The sequence below is a fragment of the Watersipora subatra genome, chromosome 8 (assembly GCF_963576615.1).
Source record: "Watersipora subatra chromosome 8, tzWatSuba1.1, whole genome shotgun sequence".
Taxonomy (NCBI): Eukaryota; Metazoa; Bryozoa; class Gymnolaemata; order Cheilostomatida; family Watersiporidae; genus Watersipora; species Watersipora subatra.
Genome location: NC_088715.1, coordinates 39,031,112 through 39,050,919, shown reverse-complemented (window position 1 = coordinate 39,050,919; position 19,808 = coordinate 39,031,112). Strand labels below are relative to the sequence as shown.

General features: G+C 34.3%; 1 protein-coding gene across 1 annotated transcript; it reads right to left on the bottom strand.

The window, feature by feature from the left end:
- Window positions 1–801: 801 nt before the first annotated feature.
- Window positions 802–19,517, bottom strand: LOC137401944 (dehydrogenase/reductase SDR family member on chromosome X-like). Its single transcript, XM_068088417.1, has 7 exons — window positions 19,391–19,517; window positions 18,306–18,457; window positions 17,403–17,507; window positions 13,282–13,465; window positions 12,214–12,357; window positions 8,844–8,971; window positions 802–1,360 (listed from the first exon to the last, which is right to left on the bottom strand). Exons 2-7 carry the CDS (start codon window positions 18,443–18,445, stop codon window positions 1,138–1,140), a joined length of 924 nt encoding a protein of 307 aa, XP_067944518.1. The 5' UTR covers window positions 18,446–18,457; window positions 19,391–19,517; the 3' UTR covers window positions 802–1,137.
- Window positions 19,518–19,808: the final 291 nt, after the last annotated feature.

Sequence of the window (19,808 nt, the reverse complement as noted above, 5' to 3'; positions counted from 1 at the left end):
AAACTTCTTAATTTTGCTTTCAACAAAACTGTTTGCATTTCTAGAATGTTTGATGAAATCACTGTTAACACAACTGTCGAGTTGAAGTAACACAACACAATTGTAACTGTTAACTGTGAAAGGGTGCTGGTTGACATATGACATACCTTCGCAGGTATATTATAACACAACACAATTGTAACTGTTAACTGTGAAAGGATGCTGGTTGACATATGACATACCTTCGCAGGTATATTATAACACAACACAATTGTAACTGTTAACTGTGAAAGGGTGCTGGTTGACATATGACATACCTTCACAGGTATATTATAACACAACACAATTGTAACTGTTAACTGTGAAAGGGTGCTGGTTGACATATGACATACCTTCGCAGGTATATTATAACACAACAGTCCAGCAGGATGCTATGCTGCTTCATGTCCATCTATGCTGTGTCAATTTTGCACACAGACGATATAAGTAGTATTAAACTATTGCAAGATCAGACAACTGCTGAGGTTCGCCTAAGTGCGTAATGGGTCAAAATGCCCAAGGACTAGATGACAGGAAAAACTTGGCCCACGACACTGCCAATATGATAGGTAGCATATCTTCGACCTATCATAGCTAGCTATCTTCTACGTATCATAGCTAGCTATCTGCTAACATTGATTAGCGGCGTTATTCCGATTCAAATACAAGGCCTGTAGTGCCACTTTGGTGTGGATTTACAGAAGCGCACAGCAATGAAATGAGTTTAAAGAATTTACATACAATGTATTTACAAATCAGACGAGAGGTCATTCTGATAAATCATAGGACGAGAGGTCATTCTGATAAAAAGAAGCTATAGCACAATACTTGCATTGATTAACAAAAGGAATAAACAGTTGCAGGGATTTGATCCGCTGACCACCTTGGCAAGGAGGATAAACAAAAGCGGTCTAGTAGATATACTTAATTCAAAGTTTTCCAAGTCTGGAACACAGGAGAGACTGAAGCAATCTGATGAACAACAATAAATAACTTCACATGATAATAATTTGTAGGTCAGAATCTTGAGCAAACTGTTAAATGTGTCGGTGATAGACGTCTCGTCTCCTTCTAAGCCGATCAAGAACGCAGGCTTATATTTGAGCGACGTTGAGGTAATTACACTGATTTAGCCAAATCTCTTAGAATCTTCAGCATTCTTCTCTGATTGTCAGCGACGGCTACTTGAGGATTTGGAGAGGTCAGCTTGTCTCTGACGTAAAACATGCCTCGTGTAGTTCCTTGGGTTCCATCAGCGGCGTTGACTATAAACTGACCACCGTCAAGGTTGCTCTTCCCCATCATCATAGCAAGAAGACCAAACATGATCTTATAGGCAGTTCTGCAAGAATACAGCAACTTAAAGGAGGTACAGAAAAGGTACAGTACATTTTATTAACAAAGTTTTTTATCCAACTTTGTTAATAAAAATTGTTGTGATTTTATCAACAAAGTTTAAAGAAGTCAATGAAAGTTTACGGTATACATAATTTATATACATCTACTATATAAACGGCAATCGTTGTCTATCTGTCTGTCTGTCCGCCTTATAGAGTATCGTACTTTTCGGACTATTAGCCGGTACTAGATATCTAAGGCGCATTAACGGAAATCTCCTGTTAGTACACGCCTCTATTATACCTAACCTAATAACCGTTTGCCGTTGTCACACAAAAATGACGTAATAATTACAACTCTTTTAGCTTCATGACACGCGATGCTTTTTTGTCCTCGACGTATTAGGGCTAATTTATTTTCGGCAAAACGTTATCGACAATAGACTCTTTTGATATTAGAATTTGGCGATTAAATTTTATTAACACTATGAAACGCGATGCCGGTTTTGTGAACCTCTATTTCTGACTTTTCTTAAGGTTCAATTGCTAAATCGCTGTTAAGGTCACAACTTTTCACGCGGACAATTGTAGTACCTCGAATAGGAATAGCGTTTAGATTCTCTCACCTTCGATCAGACAAAGACACTACAAAATTTTATTTTTGCATAACATATCGTCGTACCAGTATCGTCGTATTCAGAGTTTTGATGGATAGCTATTGGTGGAACAGTAACATTTTTATACACACACTTTTATGCAAGAATTGTTATTATTAATTCAACATATTCATGAATTTTATTTTGTTTTTTCAGTTCGTATTAATTGTATCATTACCGAATCATATCATATTGTAATCGTAACAAAACAGACTCAATTTAGCTATTACTTGCTAATTATTTCACTGTTACATCTAAACCCTTTATAGTCGTTTTATTTTAAAAATTGATTTGACCTGCACGAAACATTTTTCTCATGATATGAAGTTTAAAAGTTGTTTGACAAAGTAAGTTTGAAAACCTTTACAGTTGTTTTAGGTAGAATGGCAAATGTTGTTATATACTAAATACAAATCAATTTTCTGTTCAGTTTTTTTATTACCCGGGCAACGCTGGGTTGTATAGCTAGATGTATTAGCTTACACATCTTTCCTTTTAAACGTAACCAATTAGTTTTTCGTAATTAATTTCACATTTTACAACAAATATTTGTAAGATTACTGTAAGATTGCAAGTATCAGTTATTCTCCACTCTCTTATATTTACATACATTTACACACTTTGAGAAATATACATATATAGAAGATATATAATTTTAAATTCTCTTACATTTAAAAACTTCTTATGACTTTTGAATAATAGGTTTTATAAAGTTTGTATAACTTTTGTAATATAGGTTTGTTAAAGTTTGTTTCATCGTAATTATTATTTCAACTTGCATTCTTTTAACATAAATTGATTATCGTGTTTGAAGTTAAAACATTATTTATTTTCCTATCACTGTTATTATTACTTGATTAGTTTCCATTCTTTATTATTATTCTTTTATTCAACCATTTTTAGCAGGCATTGTTCTAATAAAACTACAACTACAAAATACTATGATATTCTGTCACATTGTTTAATATTGTCGTATTCAAAGAATCGATGGATAGTTTCTGGTGGGACAGTAACCTTCTTATGCCCACACACTTATATGCAAGAATTGTTATTATTGATTCAACATATTCACGAATTTTATTTTGTTTTTTCAGTTTGTATTAATTGTATCATTACCGTATCATCTTTTATTGTAATTGTTGCAAAACCGACTTAATTTGGCTATTACTTGCTAATTATTTGAAATTTACATCTAATCCCTTTTACAATTGTTTTATTCTTTCTAATTTATTAGACTGGCAGAAAACCTTTTCCTCATGATATGAAGTTTGAAAGTTACAGTTGTTTGACAAAGTTTGATAAACTTTACAGTTGTTTTTATTTTCTCTTAAATTATTTCAACTACACAAAACACTTTTCTCATGATAGGTTACCTATCATGTTTTTTCATGTTACCTATGTATTTTGAATGTTAGAATGGCAAATGTTGTTATATATGTTAAATACAAATAGATTTTCTGTGCGAAGACATTTTTATTACCCGGGTACAAGTACAGCTTATGGTGTAAAATGTTGAAAAAATACTTTACCGAAGTTGTTTTCTCGCCTTGAAGCGGATTAAAATTTACATTCTTTTATTTTAATGGGAAAAATTGTTTCGGATCTCGAACTCCTAGAACTGATTATGTTCGAGAACTGAGGTTCCACTATACGTTATCAAAAGATATAGGTCGCTGAAAGTTATGAAGTTTTAAATTTACATTGGCTTGAGAACCTTTACAGTTGTTTTATTTATTTTTAAATCAGTTGTCCTGCACAAAACCTTTTCCTCATGATAAGAAGTTTGAAAGTTGTAGTTGTTTGAAAACCTTTACAGTTGTTTTATTTTCTCTCTTAATTTATTTCAACTACACAAAACACTTCTTTCATGATATGTAGTTTGAAAGTTAGAATGGCAAATGTTGTTATATGTTAAATACAAATCAATTTTGTGTGCAGTCTTTTTCTACTACCCGGGCAACGCCGGGTAGCCCAGCTAGGCTTGAGGCCATGGCGCCACTCGGGGATGCGCGGTAGACCTTTTTCGCCCCGAGTACAGCGAGAGTCTCCAGGCGCAGCTTTTTAGATGAATGAGTTGATGAGTGCGAGGCGATTGATTGCAAAGCGATTGAGTGCTAGGCGATTGATGGCGAGGCAATTGGTTGCGAGTGCAAGGTGATTGATTGCAAGGCGAGTGGAAGGCAATTGCAAGGCGAGTGCGAGGCGATTAATTGCGAAGAGAGTGCAAGGCGATTGATTGCGAGGAGCGCAGGCTGATTGAGTGCTCGGCGGGTGCGGGCCGGTTGATTGCAAGGCGATTGATTGCGAGGCGACTGCAAGAGCGCGATTGTCAACTGCTCGGCGGGTAAAGACTGGTCAGCCGAGGCGGGGGCTCAGCGGCAGAAGTGCGCGATCGTCAACTGCAAATATAGACGAGGGTGAACGGATGCATGAATCTAGACACATGAATCTAGAATATTTACTAGATTTTACACGCATCTAGCTGTAAGACACATTGCAGATTTCCATTGTTCTCCCCAACATTGACATGTATATGTGCATGCATTCTCTGATCAGGACAACAATTTCAGTAGACTGCATATTTGGAATTGTTCTACAGTATGAAAAACAACTCTCAATAAACCTCATGCTGCACGTGAATCTGTTCCTGTAGACGGGTAATGCAGCTAGTCTATATATATATATATATCAGTGTTTGTCCTCAGTCATTTGTCATTCGAGTGTTCAATTATAGGGATAAAGTTTCAGTCATGAAAATTATACTTCCCGCTAAATTTGAACTCAAAACCTCCTGATCTGCAAGTCTAGTATATTTATTTCTCAGTTTGTCTGTCCTTCAGTATGTCCAGCTGTAGCTATTATTAGAATAGATGTACAACACTGATGCAACGTCATGGCGTACCGTCATTAGAAGCCTAGCGCTTATAAGCAAGCTTAATGAGATTTTCCATTGGCAATGTGCTAGGCTAATAGCAAGTGGCAAGCAACTCTCATTGCTTCTGATTGTTTTATAAGTTGATTTTTAATACAATTTACATGCTAATAGCAAGTGGTAGGCAACTCTCATCACTTCCCATTGTTTATAAGCTGGTTTTTAATACCATTATCCATTGGCAATGCGCCGGGCTAATAGCAAGTGGTAGACAACTGTCATCATTCCTCATTGTTTATAAGCTGATTTATAATACCCAGGCAATGCTGGGAGGCACACCTAGTATATATATATATACAGTCAAACATGGATAACTCGTCCACGGATAGCGCGAACACATGGTTAATTCGAACATTTCCTTTGGTCCGTTCCCACGTAATGATAAATTGCTATAGATAACTCGAACTCAACACTGTTAATCCGAACTGTTTTTTTGCCCAACAGCTACTGAAACGGTTGTTTTCGCTTTAGAAAATCACTTTATTCAAAGCCATAGAGGTAAACTTCATCTTTTCGTAATTCATAAGCGTCGTTATTACCACCATCGGCAAAATATTTTTGTCAACGACTTTTCTAAAAGTTTGGTGAAATTTGATTTATACTGCGATACGATGAATAGCACGGGCTAGCCGGGTCACGCGCGCAAGAATTTTCGCCACGCACATACAAAACAAAAATCGCATGTTGTTTTGTATGTGCGTGGCGAAAATCCTTGAGTGCGTGACTCGGCTAGCCCGTGATGAATAGTTTTCCGACGTTGATTCCGTGTTGAATCAACGTCGGAATGTTGAATGTTTAAAACGTCTTAAAAAATGTTGTAATTAAACGTATACGTTGTCTGAGCTACAAAAAACTATTCATCGTTTGACCTAAACACAGAATACGTGTGTACATTCAATAAGTATCTATTAAAAAAGCGTGAGTGATATAGAATGTACAGTAAAACCTCGTAAAACTTCTAATTGAACTGCCTCGGAGTGTTGCTCTTAACGAATCCCAGGTAAAGTAAGGTAATCTGCATAAACTTCAAGAAAAAACGGCAAAATTGATCGTGGGTAAAACCCCAAAAGAAAAAAATGTTTTTTCTTTTGAGCATTTCAACAACGATCAAGTTTTGCCAATGTCAATCTGAAAAACGTCCTGGCAATAGCATTACCTCAAACAACAAACCAATCTCAAGTGATAGAAAAATCTCTATACTTTTTCATGAAAACGTTTTAAACTTTACATTAAAAGCATTTAATTTGAAACAAGCCATTTGTGCTTTTGATTTATATTATAGTTTGTATATGTACATGTATCTACTAATAAATAAGTAAATATATGGACTTGTGACAGTGCTCTGATAACTTGAATGCTCTGATAATTCGAACACTTTTGCTCAGTCCCTTGAAGTTCGAGTTATCCATGTTTGACTGTATATATATATATATATACATTTCTCAAAGTATGTGTGTCGTATGTATGTGGATCTGTCTGCATTCCGGCTATATCTATTAAAATCTTGATATTGAAATTCCGCATTCTGATGGATGTGAACTCACGACGAATGCATCAACATGTTTCTAATCCGGATGCTCTACCACTGAGCCAGAATGGCGTAGTGATCAGATACGTTTTCATATACCACATACGCCATATGTGTGCTATTTATTTTAGTCTTGCGTCCACGAGTTACGATGCCCCTATTCGGATATAATTTGAGACCTAAGTATATGCAACGCGATGCTTCTTCGTTTTTTTTTCGTTAAAGCTAATAATTTATCACAAACTTGAAATTTGGCAATTTTTGTACTGACAATATACAGTGGAACCTCGGTTCTCGACCAACTCGGTTTTTTGACCAAAGATTTCGAGTTTGTCCGTCTTGGATCTCCAATATAAATTCGGTTCTCGACTAAACCGGAACATGCACATATGAATTGGAGCAGCTCTGGAAACAGCATGAAAACATTCGTTAACGAATGGAGAAGCAATTTACGCTTCATATATTCTTTACAAAAAGGGAGGAACCATCTGGGACGACGTCTCCTTTACCGAAAATATTTGCTCGGGAGATAATCAAAGCTTTTTTCTCGCCTTGTTTGGTATACAGTTATATGAAACACCTTGGAACGAATTAAAATTTCCATACATTTATTCTAATGAGAAAAACCGTTTCGGATCGCGAAAAACTCGGTTTTCTAATAACCTTTTGGAACAAATAATGATCGAGAACCAAGGTTCCACTGTGGGTTATTAAAAGATAAGCGTCGCTGAAAGTTATGAAATTTTAAATTGACATTGGTTTGAAAACCTTTACAGTTGTTTCATTTATTTTTAATATAGTTGTCTTGCACAAAACTTTTTCCTCATGATATGACGTTTGAAAATTGCAGTTGTTTGACAAAGTTTGAAAACCTTTACAGTAGTTTTTATTTTCTCTCTTAATTTATTTCAACTACACAAAACACTTTTCTCATGATGTGGTGTGAAAGTTAGAATGGCAAATGTTATATGTTAAAATAACAATCAATTTCCTGTCCAAAGACTTTTTTATTACCCGGGCAATGCCGAGTAGCACAGCTAATATACTGTGTAATTGATACACAATTATACGATTTCAGTTCGTTTCAGCATTAGCATGCAGAATATGGCATGTGAAAATATCATAGGTCATAGAGAGACATACATAGAGTGGTTTAGAAACCCATAGTCATTATCTAATGCCCTCACCTCCTGGTGAAAATCATCATCATTAAAAATAGTAGCAAAATAATATGTTAACCTTAGTAACTATAGCTACATACAATAACTTTGGTGCATTTTGTGGTTATGATCTGCAAGATATCACATTACAATGTAAAATGTTGAAAGTTCTTACATTCGAGGCAACATTTGTGCAACCTAAATGTTGAATTTAACCTGAGTGAATTTAATTAACTAAACACATACTTGAAGGAAGTTTTAGTATGCATTTTAGTAAAATTCAAACTTTACATAAACTTTCATAATTTATGTTAGCGAATCGTGTTTATTATGACGGATACCGAAGATACCCGATAACTCGGCATGGTGAGTCCAGTGACGTGTATCTTTTAATAAAGTATATAATTGGTACACTAATCGCCAAATTTCAAGTTTGAAATAAATTATTGTTGATTTCGTGGGTCGAAAAAATTTACCTTAACAAAAAAAGACGAAGAAGCATCGTGTTGCATAAACTTGGGTCCCAAAATATTTCAGAAGAGTGAGAAGAATTAGCCTTGACACCAGATATAGTAATCGAGCCTTACGAAAAATATTTCTTAACAGGGGCATCGTAACGTGTGGCCGCATTGGTAAAATAATCAGCATGCGCCATAGCTATAGCCGGAATGACACACAGATCCACATACTTTGAGAAATATATACAGATATACACTATATATATATACTACATACACTATATATATACTATACCATATATACTATACCATATATAATATATACACTATATATATATATACTACATACACTGAATGTATATAATATACCATATATACTACATGCACTATATATATATATATATATATATACTACATACACTATATGTATATAATATACCATATATAGTATATACACTATATATATACTATATACACTATATGTATATACCATACCATATATACTATATATACTATATACACTATATGTATATACTATACCATATATACTATATACACTATATGTATATACTATACCATGTATACTATATATACACTATATATAGTATACTATACATGTTACTATATACTATATATACTATACTATATAATGTATATAGTGTCAGTAAAATGGATATCATCTTGCAATTGGTCTCTAGAGTGATACAAGGAGATACTAATGAGGGAAATACAATGAGATGAGAATGAAACATACCCCCGTTGTGACTGCCTGTTGTTAGATATGTTTGTCCCAGGAATGAGTCCAGGACAAATAGAATTAAACTTCACGCTTGTGTCTTGAAGCTCCTCTGATAGGGCTAGTGTTGCCATCATCAACGCCATCTAAAACATAGGTTAACATGTGGAAGCAGGTGGTTGCAGACTTATACTAGTGGGTGTGTGCAATACAAGCCAGCAGGTATTGATACAATGAGACCTTGGCTTACGACCACCTCTACATATGAATTTTCTAGCGAACAACATAAAATTGGAGCAAATAACTGCATTTTTGAAATACAGTCAGCCCCCGGTGCAGATTCTCAATCATAGGACAGATGTGGTCGTGGCTGTCCGAAGAATAACAACTTCGCCAAATAGCAATTGGTGGCTCTTACAATAGACGAATCAAACGACGCATGCTCTTGAGTTTCATATTGGAGTGTTCTACTGTAATTTTCCGTGTGTTACTATTACTGCTTTTAATATTACATTATACTCTATTACGGGTATAACCATATTTTACTCTCATGTATTTATGCATATTGTACGATATTGTAGCCTAGGAATACATGTATAATATAATATTGTACGATATTGTAGCCTAAGAATACATGTATGATATAATATTGTAGCACATTGTGGCCTAGGAATACATGTATGATATAATATTGTAGCATACTGTAGCCTAGGAATACATGTATGATATAATATTGTAACATATTGTAGCCTAGGAATACATGTATGATATAATATTGTAGCTTATTGTAGCCTAAGAATACATGTATGATATAATATTGTAACATATTGTAGCCTAGGAATACATGTATGATATAATATTGTAGCACATTGTGGCCTAGGAATACATGTATGATATAATATTGTAGCATATTGTAGCCTAGGAATACATGTATGATATAATATTGTAGCTTATTGTAGCCTAAGAATACATGTATGATATAATATTGTAACATATTGTAGCCTAAGAATACATGTATGATATAATATTGTAGCATATTGTAGCCTAGGAATACATGTATGATATAATATTTTAGCATACTGTCGCCTAGGAATACATGCATGATATAATATTGTAGCATATTGTAGCCTAGGAATACATGTATGATATAATATTGTAGCGCATTGTAGCCTAGGAATACATGTATGATATAATATTGTAACATATTGTAGCCTAGGAATACATGTATGATATAATATTGTACGATATTGTAGCCTAAGAATACATGTATGATATAATATTGTAGCATATTGTAGCCTAGGGATACATGTATGATATAATATTGTACGATATTGTAGCCTAGGAATACATGTATGATATAATATTGTACGATATTGTAGCCTAAGAATACATGTATAATATAATATTGTACGATATTGTAGCCTAAGAATACATGTATGATATAATATTGTAGCACATTGTGGCCTAGGAATACATGTATGATATAATATTGTAGCATACTGTAGCCTAGGAATACATGTATGATATAATATTGTACGATATTGTAGCCTAAGAATACATGTATGATATAATATTGTAGCATATTGTAGCCTAGGGATACATGTATGATATAATATTGTACGATATTGTAGCCTAGGAATACATGTATGATATAATATTGTACGATATTGTAGCCTAAGAATACATGTATGATATAATATTGTAGCATATTGTAGCCTAGGGATACATGTATGATATAATATTGTAGCACATTGTGGCCTAGGAATACATGTATGATATAATATTGTAGCATACTGTAGCCTAGGAATACATGTATGATATAATATTGTACGATATTGTAGCCTAAGAATACATGTATGATATAATATTGTAGCATATTGTAGCCTAGGGATACATGTATGCTATAATATTGTAGCATACTGTAGCCTAGGAATACATGTATGATATAATATTGTACGATATTGTAGCCTAAGAATACATGTATGATATAATATTGTAGCATATTGTAGCCTAGGGATACATGTATGATATAATATTGTACGATATTGTAGCCTAGGAATACATGTATGATATAATATTGTACGATATTGTAGCCTAAGAATACATGTATGATATAATATTGTAGCATATTGTAGCCTAGGGATACATGTATGATATAATATTGTACGATATTGTAGCCTAGGAATACATGTATGATATAATATTGTAACATATTGTAGCCTAAGAATACATGTATGATATAATATTGTACGATATTGTAGCCTAGGAATACATGTATGATATAATATTGTACGATATTGTAGCCTAAGAATACATGTATGATATAATATTGTAGCACATTGTGGCCTAGGAATACATGTATGATATAATATTGTAGCATACTGTAGCCTTGGAATACATGTATGATATAATATTGTACGATATTGTAGCCTAAGAATACATGTATGATATAATATTGTAGCATATTGTAGCCTAGGAATACATGTATGATATAATATGGTACAATATTGTAGCCTAGGAATACATGTATGATATAATATTGTAACATATTGTAGCCTAGGAATACATGTATGATATAATATTGTACGATATTGTAGCCTAGGAATACATGTATGATATAATATTGTAGCATATTGTAGCTTAGAAATACATGTATGATATAATATTGTAGCATATTGTAGCTTAGGATTACATGTATAATATAATATAGGCTGTTTACTGCACTCAACTTTAAATGTGTAGACATGACCCAGTCTTTATTAGCCCAGAGAAATGAGAGTTGTCCGTTCATTTGGTAAGAAAACCAAAACCTGCAGCCGTTGAAAGTAAAATATAAATAAACAAGTTATGACTCGAGTTAGACGTATCTAGTACAAGTTATGACTCGAGTTAGACGTATCTAGTACAAGTTATGACTCGAGTTAGACGTATCTAGTACAAGTTATGACTCGAGTTAGACGTATCTAGTACAAGTTATGACTCGAGTTAAACGTATCTAGTACAAGTTATGACTCGAGTTAGACGTATCTAGTACAAGTTATAAGCTACACCACATATTTCACTCACTAAACTTAATCATTGTTGAACCTACACTTCTGTTTAGTGTCTCTAGAAGCGAGAGTAAGCTATGTTACTGGTTGTTACTCTGTTAATACAGTATTATGTATACTATCACTATATGGTAGTTTTTAGGGCTCATGGAAACGAATCAAATGAAATGTATTCTTACAACAAATTTCTGCTTCAACATACAATGGATTTGACATACAAAGAAAATGTCAGAACGAAATAACTTCCTGTGTGATATAAACACCATCGTCATGAAAGGGTGAAATACTATTAAATTATGGAAGTGTTTGTTACTAATAAATGGTTATGTAGAAAGTACCTTGGAGAGCTTATAAGTCTGTTGAGAGCTCTTGTACGCTCCAGGCTTGGACAGCATGACATCATCAAAGTCTATTTGCTCCTTGAACATCCAGGTCATCATTGTTGTTATACTACTGTTCACCATAACTACCCGGGCATCACCCTGTACATAGATAAAGAAGTGAGTGCTATGTGTTAGGGAGTATTAACTGCTTTTCTAAATTGAACAGGTCATAATATGAATGCAAATGATCAACATCATGCTGAGTTTTCAGGGTTGGCATAGTATTTCCCATGGCGGTTATTACCGCCGGTTTATACCGGCCTTTACCGCCCCGGGAAAAACTCATTTTTGTCCAAAGGTAAAAAAAAGCGGGAAAAACTAAAAAACCTCGTTTTTGACAAGTTGATTAGTGCTTAAGCAAAAAATAATAATACACTTATAACATTATACCATTTTGAATAAAAAGCAAAATTGATACTTGTAAAACATGGCAGCAAGTATAATACAACAATTGGAAAATAATTGAAAAACAAAAACAAACGACGATAATGCCAAGTAGTCGAGACCGGTGAACTGAACAAACGGATTAGAATATTGAGAATTGACTGTCGTAAATAAGCTAATCCCCGTCTTCGGATGAACCATACGCCAAAGAAATTGTTTTTAGTTTTTGGGTCGAGAAATTTGATAAATACCCGTTCGCTTCAATTTCAAAGAGCCAATACAAATCAAAACAGCTGTATTATTGGACTGTAAAAGGCTCATCGTTATTTAATGTTGGTCTGTACCTTGGGGGTTGAATTTTTCCAATTTTTCGTACCTTTAAACTCCATTTTATTTTGATTACGATTGAGTGATATAAATATGGAGCCACACAACTATAGTCCAATTTTAAAATCTTATCAAATTTATCCTTTTTATGTTTAGCAAAATATTTGGATAAAAAATTCTGACGTTATATTATTTCCCATTTTTTCCCGGTTGTTACCAGTTTTTCTCACTGGGAAAAACAGTCTTTTCTGGAAAAAATGCCAGCCCTGGCTCGGTGAGTTTTGATTGGCTCGCTCAGTCTCCACAGCTTACTTTTTCTAAAGCTGTCTCCTTCAGGTCATCAACAAACAGATCGGTAAGCGTTATAGGACCTAGTGCATTTACTATCATCGTCTTCTCCCATTCAGGGTTGACATCGGCCACTTGTCGTTCTGGGTAGTCGTATATGGCACCAGCATTGTTCACTAGGACATCAAGCCTACGACCTCCGACTAGCCTATCAAATCATCAAACAGCCTGAAATTTATACTGCAGCATAAAACTTCAACTTTTTAGTTTCCTGCAAATTTCATCCAAGCGTAGACAAAATTTACGCTGCACTGTCAAGGAATAAAATCTATCTATATATATATATTTCTCAAAGTATGTGTGTATGTGTATATGTATATGTGTCCCTCCACCTATAGCTGTTATTAGAATAGCGTAGCTGGAATTTATATATATAAATACATATATATAAATTCAATTCTTCAATTGAGATTTATATATATGTATATATATAAATAATATATATAAATCTCAAAGTTCATCTGTCTGTCGTTCGTATGTCCAGTTACAGCAATGAAGTGTTTTCAACGAAAAATCACTTTTGTACTGGATTTGAACTCGCAACATACAAATAGCAAGTGTACTAACACGCGTGCGCAACCACAAGGCTAAGCAGTTCTGATCACAACAGTCTCTCTTACCATAGGCTATCTGTATATCCTTTTGCAATTGCACCCACTAAATTATTAACAGATGCAGTGTGCCCTCGAGCTACATTGATGCCCATGTTACATTGATGCCCATGTTACATTGATGCCCATGTTACATTGATGCCCATGTTACATTGATGCCCATGTTACATTGATGCCCATGTTACATTGATGCCCATGTTACATTGATGCCCATGTTACATTGATGCCCATGTTACATTGATGCCCATGTTACATTGATGCCCATGTTACATTGATGTTTTCACCTCGCGATATGGAACACCATGTTTTTTCGTCCTTACAATACAAGTACGGAATTTTTTTTTACATTTTTCTGTCATACAACATCAACATAAATTTTTCTTGAAATTAAAATTTGGCAGTTGGTGTACTGCTTATGACGAAGTAACAAAAATGCCGATATGCTATTCACCGGAATCCCTCCTACAACACTTAAAAAAGATACAATGCTCGCTATCCCAGTTCAGAATTATGCATTATAAATTATACTGAAAACGAAACGGAAAACAGATAAGCGATAAAACTTTAGCCTATGACAAAATTAAAGTTTGGTAAAATACATACTAAAACTTAGCTTTAAGTATGTGTTTTGTTAGCTAAATTCATTTAAGTTAAATTCCCCATTCATGTTATACTTCTGTATTGAAGATAAGACCTCCCCACGGTATGTACTGCACGTAGTAAATTGTAATGTTACGTTTTCTTGCATATCGTAATCATTAAACACATTAAAGTTACTGTAGGCAAATATAGCTAGTAGCTACTTAGGTTAACATATTGTTGTTACTAATATGTACAGTATGTATATAATTTTTTGGTGATTTTTACCAAAGGGTGTTTGCATTCGATAATTACTATTGGGTTCTATACCACTCAACATGACATTTTCGTCTTATAATGCAAACACTGAAACAAATTAAAATCATGCAGCTGTATACCAAATAATTTTTCATTGTAATCATAGCAAAATAGACCATATTTAGCCATTACTAGCTAATTATTTCACATTGCAACACTTTTGCAGTTGCTTTATTTTTGCTCTGAATTTATTTCAACTGTACAAAACACTTTTCTCGGTGGCATGAAAGTTGAAAGTTAGAATGGTAAATTTTGTCATGTGTTAAACAAAATACATTTTCTATGCAAAGACTTTTTTATTACCTGAGCAATGTCGGGCATTCAAATAGTTAGACAATATAAAAAAATTGCAGAAGTTTTACTATGACACAACTGGTGCCTAATCGTAGGGCTAATACTGGTGACTAACTGACTATTACTGTTAACCGATACCAGAGACTAACTGACTAATACCAGTGATTGCTACTAGTGTCTAACATTACTCTAAGAGACATTGCTACAACACGTTGAACTGCGTCACACAAAGATTTCATGATCGCATGCTTGACTCTTACCAACTGCAAGTGGATTTGCAGGTAAACAAAGTGGACAAACAGCAATATTTGCAATCAAATTACCTCAATAAGAAGCCTTTACATCATGGACTTGTACTCATATTCCCACGACCACACGAGCGGAGCGGAAGTGTGGAAGTTTTTATGATAAATGCATGTGCACACAACTTACGAAAATTATTCATCAACAATGAGACGAACCCTCGTCAAGAAATTTCATCAAAAAATTTAAGCATCGGAATTTAAAGTCGTTAAAGTATAAAAACGATACAAAACACATTTAAACCTATTTAAATATGTTACCAAGTCTTTGTAAACCTACGATAATATCTTAAAACTTACCCATCTGATCGGATTATACACAAATAGACAGATTAATTTGAACGAAAATTGCCACAAAAAGCTTGAAAAGCTCGGTTTAATAAAAGTTAAGACCGAAAATTGAAACGCCAATAAAGCTGTGCGACCGATTGTACAACTATTTAGCAGCGCGCATTTCACGAGAAAACCGTGCTCATTTCATCAGTCTATGGCATTTTTTACTTGTAATCAAATTTGTTCGAAGGTTTCTGTAATAAACGTAGACCGTTTGAGGCGTAGACCGATTTACAGGTACGAAACTGTGGTACACAGTTTATCAGCCTGTGTTTTTTGTCCAATCACCGAATGTTTCATTATTTGAAACGTTAGCCGAAATTCTTTACAACTTATGTACAAGCTAGGGCCGAACTACAACGCCCCTTCATGACGAGAACATTTTTTATTTTGCTACAGATTTATACGCGTGAATGCTCTTACTCGCTTTCTGTTAAAGATCGCTTATCAAAACCATTCTACATTCAACGCAACCAACTTTCAAACTGTGTGTAGTACACAGTAGCTTGCCATTTTACTTCTAATTTCGCATTTCAGAGTTATAATAAACATATTTCTTTATTGTTGTTGAATTACATACATTACAGTAAATTAGGCCTACAGCTTTATAACACTTATAACAGCTTTTATTTTGCTGCAGTTTGCAGAAATCTTCGAGACGCATGAACGCTCATAGGTTTTCTATTATTGCTGTATTACTATATTAACAATATTGGTTATTTTAATAATATCAGTGCATTTTACTTATAATATTGGCCAACATTGCATTTCTCCTATTGCAAGGGAGAGATATAAACGTGTAATATTTTCCTTTCATTGTTGTTGTTTGTCATGACCAAACACTTTTTAAATAAATTTTCTAAAAACCTATATAAATACCACAACTTCTCGATATTGCTACCTATGACGTTTTGAAATGTAAACAAAATTGTGTATTGTTTTTCTATTATTACTATATTAATAAAATTGATTATTCTAAGAATATCAGTGCATTTTACTTCTAATATTGGCCAATATTGCATTTCTCCTATTGCAAGGGGAAAATATAAACATCTTTTCCATTCATTATTGCTTATTGTTGTATATAATAACACCCACACCCAGTACATTACAGCTACCATTGCAGTTATCCTATTGCACTGCAGAGCCATTTGATTGCTAATGTTGCATTTCTCAACCATCAGTACCCTTTATTTTTTTGCCAATATCTCTGGCCATCTCTTTGGTCGTGGGCTGTATGACAGTGGAATTTCTAGTCTCATAGAATAGTACATGAACAGTATGTACGCAACTAGAGTCTGCCAGTGAGTGTAGCCATGACTCAATGATTTCAGTAAATAAAAAGGATTTTCGTTTGGTATGAAAACATGATGTGGCTAACAAAGCTACGAGCCACGCCGAAGGTAAATCGTAGATCACTATATTTGGATAAGACGTATAAGCAATTGGAAAACCGATCTGTGCCATAGAGATTCTAAAAAAAGGCGTCTTTTTACCTGTGGTTCGAAATGAGCTATTACAAAATTGTCATCTTTAGTGCAATCGATATAAGATAGATATATATAATACAATATAATATAATTCCTAAGACTTATATGGCCTTTGATTCGAGAAACTCCATATACCATGATCTATATTTTATCCTTACCATTTCTTCTTGAACTCATCTGCAAATGTTCGGATAGACTCTGGATCAGCCATTTCACAAATCATATAGTGAATATCTGCAGCAGAATTCGAGGCTCTCACAGCGCTGGGATAAATAAAATGGAGTGTTAATCCACACGAGTTACATGAAAAAATAATAAAAGCTGAACCCTTAAATATGAACATCGCCAGTAAAGGATTAAACTAATGAATTGTTCTGCATATGGGCCACTGAGTTGTATGAATATCAGTGCAGTCATAAGACTGGGTACCAATTTATAGACCTCTATTAAACTAGTCCAGTTGCACATCGCAAACAACATTATCCAGAGCTCAACACGCTTTACATTGCAACTACTCTATAATAATATATTTAGTATAAACTTTTAACAATATTAAAATGGTACCATAACAGGAGTCGTCTGTAAAGCCAGCAATACAGTCATTCAGACAAAGTTATGTTCAAAATCTTTCATATTATATATAATATTTCCAATTGAACACTATTAAACACTATTAAATATTTGTTGAAAAATCATGAAATATTTTCCTACATAACCTGACGCAACCTGAATGCCGACTATAATTTGCATTCGCTGAATTTCACCAAGCGATGTTTTACCATCCAGCTGTCCGAGTGATGATAGTATCTAAACTCAAAATCTTACTATCAACTGCAAGTTCTTCTATGTACATCCAGTCAGCAAATATATAACAGCTAACTGCATGATGAATGAATAGGTTGAACTGGAAATTTGAAAAATGTTTTACTTTCTTTCTATCTTCAAGATAGCTGAGGACTAAATATTTAAGTAATTTACATGAAGCAATGTTCGTGACATTCTGACTTCCGAATATACATCTAAACCCTTGTGTAGCCACAGACTAAGAATATAAAACATACCTGACCATGCTGTCACCTTTCTCATCTGATCGAACTGAAGCTACAACTGTATAGCCTTTTGAGCAAAGTATCTTACATGCTTCCAGTCCAATGCCAGAGTTACCTCCAGTTAGCAGAACTAATTTCTTTGGATCTGCCATGGCTTTTCAACTCTGCAGAATAGATTACGTCAACGCAACGAAGATCAATGCTGCTGAAAAATCTGGAGAATGTCACATGAAAATGAGCTGCTAGTTAACAGAAATAAGTCCTACACTTAATATAATCTAAGCTGGTAAGGAATTAATTTGAACTTTATGCCTCCTGATCATATTGGTACAACAACTTCACGCCATGAATACAAATATAAAAAACCGGTTCGAACAAGGCTAACAAAGACTAATGCACATCGCTTATGGGATAAATTCCCACGCAATAATTGGCATTAATATAAGATGCAAAACTCCTAAAAATTCAAGAATCAAAACAAAAGATTGTGATATATATTGCTCAAGGAGGAATGATCAGCAAAAAGTATTCCATAACCCTTACAGATATGTAAAAATCCCCAGCGTTGCAGTTTTCGATGTTCTTGACTTGGTTCATTTAAATTTTACGAATTCTACGCTACTGAACTCTCAACTGAAAGGAATGAAAGATTGGAGACCAAGAATTTACAAGAACATCACTGAATGGCACAGCTAGTCAGCAAACTCAATATTATGGGTTGCAATTTTACCGGCTAAGAGATTACGCTAAACAAGCAGGACAGGTTGTCTAGTTGCCACAAATGCCAGCTTTGTCGGAAATGGGCTACCGAGAACAGAGAATCTACGTTAAGTGAGTGGACACATTCATGTTTAGTTATTAAAAAAACCGAGTTCAGTAACAACACAACGACAACCACAAACGACCAATGATGACTTTGTCATAGTATTGAAACATAGTAAAAACAATGCCGTGACGAATTGATTCTGGTCTCAGTTTTGTTCCAACAGAATGGCGCATCGATCAAATTATGTGTGCTGGACTGCTGGCGTCTGTATAACTGATCATAATCATAGAATTTAAGAGATCAATATTTACTTATAAGTTCTTATAATTACCTCAATGCTTCCGCAAAAATAGTTAAGTACCGGCAGGCGAATGGGCTACCAAACTAGCGAAAGGCTGGGCGTTGTCCAATTGTAAATATTGGACCACGCGTAAACCTAGAGCCATACAGCTTCACGGAGTCCCGCGAACATAGGAGGGGTACATTATATGAATCTCGCTCGTTTCCAAACAAATAGGCCACGCCCACTATTATTATAAAAGTTATTTCCACTAGCATCTACTTTAAAATTGATTGGTGTATCATACACTATTTGAAAGAGAACAAAATGTTCTACACAAAGCTACTAATAACTTTTTTGGAAAACCTAGAATAAAGAGAGGTATTGAGAGCGAGGTGTGAATATTCCATTAGAGATCAGTTGTCAATAGGGTCTATTTGGAAACAAAGTTTTTTGTTTCCAGCTTTAG

Bases quoted from the DNA above. Each gene is read 5' to 3' on its own strand.
- LOC137401944 (XM_068088417.1), bottom strand. From the start codon at position 18,445: ATGGCAGATCCAAAGAAATTAGTTCTGCTAACTGGAGGTAACTCTGGC. The intron at 17,508-18,305 runs GTATGTTTTATA...TATTTATCCCAG, and splicing joins AAAGGTGACAGCATGGTCAG to CGCTGTGAGAGCCTCGAATT. The intron at 8,972-12,213 runs GTACTTTCTACA...CCTATGTTTTAG, and splicing joins AGACTTATAAGCTCTCCAAG to ATGGCGTTGATGATGGCAAC.